Source organism: Pyxicephalus adspersus, chromosome Z (genome assembly GCF_032062135.1).
Source record: "Pyxicephalus adspersus chromosome Z, UCB_Pads_2.0, whole genome shotgun sequence".
NCBI lineage: Eukaryota > Metazoa > Chordata > Amphibia > Anura > Pyxicephalidae > Pyxicephalus > Pyxicephalus adspersus.
This window is the reverse complement of record NC_092871.1, coordinates 622,864-625,480: the sequence shown is the minus strand read 5'-3', so window position 1 is coordinate 625,480 and position 2,617 is coordinate 622,864. Positions and strand designations below refer to the sequence as shown.

The window sequence follows — 2,617 nt, the reverse complement described above, 5'->3', positions numbered from 1 at the left end:
TGGTGAGGTCAGGTACTGATGGTAGGGATTTGCCCCCTATTGGTGAGGTCAGGGCTCTGTGTGAGTTCCTCCACACCAAACTGGTGACCCCATGTCTTTATGGCACTGGCTTTGTACCCCCGGGCACAGTCAAGGGTGGAACAGAAAAGGGTCATCACCAAACTGCGACCACAAGACTGTAAGAGCCAAATTGTCTGCAATGTCTTTGTATGATGGGGGATTACCAGGACCCCTCACTGGGGACACCTGAACCCCATTATCAGGAGGGGGGGTTGTCATACTTTTGCCATGCAGTGTATCTGGGAAGACATTATATTATATTGCAAATCATGGTTTACTTACCTGCAGTGGGGTCATAGGAGGGATGTGGGACGGGCCCCGGGGCGATGGGCATGGGGAACAGGTAGCCTTCCATGCAGTGTTTGGGGTGCGCTTGGCTGGCTGGAAGAGAACAAAGAAGTGGAATGAGCTGAATAATGAACGGTCCAATAAATCACTGCACACTATACCAAGCAGAAAGTCCGGCATTGATAACAAACATGGCTGCCTATATTAGCAGATAACCCCCCCCCCCCATATGATATAGAGATTGTGGGGCTTCACCCGGGTCTGTCCAGGGTCTCGGGACATGTGGTTCTGGGTAAATCCGGGAACAGTAAAACTGAATTTATTTCTGAATGGAAAGGTAAAACTGAGACTTACTGAACCAGAAGTTCCACATGGTTTCCTGAAACTCCTCGCCATTAAACCAGCACCTCCAGAAGAACCCCTCATGGTGGAAGTAGAGGGGTGCAGGGGCAGATGTGGGGGCCGTTTCATTCTGTAATGTCAGAGGAAAGGAAATGAATATATAAATGTTATTACACAGAGAGCCCCCCCGGCCTGCACATTGTATGGGGGGGGCTGTGTGCATTGATTTATTGTCTGTGTGCGGAACGGTTTCCATTTCTATTTCCAGTGAGGGGAAAATAGAATTCAGATTCCACGAGAGACAAATTTCCACAATGCCGATATCCCATTGGACAGATGGAAATCTGGGGGGGTCTTCATCCTCTGTATTTGTCCAATCAGCTCTGGGTGTTTGATGTTTTTTCTTCCCCTCTCCACTAAGTAAATTCTCATTTAGGGGTTGTATTAATATTAAACTGTATTTATATAGCGCCAACATATTCTGCAGTGCTGTACAATAAACAATGATTGCAAATGACAGACTGATACAGACAGTGACACAGGAGGAGCAGAGGACCCTGACCTGAAGAGCTTACAATCTAAGCAGCAGGCACTATTCCCCTCAGGTGGTCCTCATAGATTGGGCTACAGAGGACACCAGTCACTGAGGCCACCCCAGTTTCACCTGATAGAGAATGAGGTGGCTGTACCGCCCCCCGTGCATGGTGAATCCCAGGACTGAGGAAGTCCTCCGCAGCTGGCAGTGTGCTGCAGGTTGTGATCTGTGATAATGTGCACTGAATTCTCCGCAGGGATTGGGGTCAGGTTGGTGCCTATGTGCTTTCATCCGGACTCCAATGACATATAACACAACATCTGGTTCCATGGACTTTATTTACTAAAGGAGTTTGGGATGTTCACTTAGCTAAGTGATTTATCATTGTGCTTAGATGATTTCCTTCTATTACTGCCTAATGTCTGCAGTCACCCAATCACATGCATCCAATACATATATATATAATTTCTCTGCACGTGATTGGCTGGTCTCTGCAAAGTGAATTTTTTCTGCATTCACTGAGCTATATGTTCCTAGCAGAGTGATCATTCCCCTTACTAAGTGAACAGATCAAACCCCTTTAGTAAATAAGCCCCATTGGTTTCATCAGCTCACACCGAGGGTCGGCTATATGTAGTAAATAAGTGAGATGTCTGCAAATGTTAATCACTGCTGAGCGGGCGTTCCTCTGGTACTGTCCACCTGGCAGAGCAGAGCAGAATGAAAAAAGGCATGAATGGTCACATGACCTCTTCTTTCCCTTTGATTGTACAATCTCATTTACATTTCCAACAATTATCTATCATGTGGGCCAACCAATCAGACGCCTACAATACATACCCCATAGATGAGAAGGTATTGGGTGCCATCAAAGTGGGGTGTCAGGGCCATTGGGGTGAGGCTCTGGGGTCGGCAGCCTAATATTGTGGAATCTCTTTGTGGCAGAAGAATATTTCCACACTAAAGCAGAATTCCTCTGGCGGGGCATTTATTGCCACCACGGGGCATTTTTCTGTATCAATGTGCCCAGTACCTCTGTCAGTTTGATAAGTGGTCAATGGGATCATAAAGGGTTCCCCACATAACTCTGCAGGGGATCTGTCATGGGGTGACGGGTCAATGGGTTCCCCAAACTTTCCATAATAAACCCCCAATGCCCTTTATGGAGGACTGGATGTAAGGAAGAGGGCCTGTCCCTGAACACGGGACCCCCTCCCCAATGTTAGGGGGTGGCACATGGCCTGGTCCAGTAAGGAATGGGGGAATGCTTTGTGTCCAAAAGGTTCATTAAAAGAAAATGTGCAGATTTCACACGTCTCCTTATATGAGGGATTCTCAGTGTTACCCCCAAAACCCCATGAAAACCCATTAGCCCTAAAATATTTCCGCTTT

At 47.2% G+C, this 2,617-nt stretch overlaps 1 protein-coding gene across 1 annotated transcript in view; it reads right to left on the bottom strand.

Moving 5' to 3' along the window:
* LOC140343763 (transmembrane protein 182-like) overlaps window positions 1–2,617 on the bottom strand; it is a 4,835-nt gene that overhangs the window by 830 nt on the left and 1,388 nt on the right. Inside the window, exons 2-3 of the mRNA XM_072430631.1 lie at window positions 703–820; window positions 343–441 (exon numbers count right to left, since the gene is read on the bottom strand). Of these exons, the coding sequence (XP_072286732.1) occupies window positions 343–441; window positions 703–820 (217 nt within the window). The remainder of the gene's footprint in view (window positions 1–342; window positions 442–702; window positions 821–2,617) is intronic.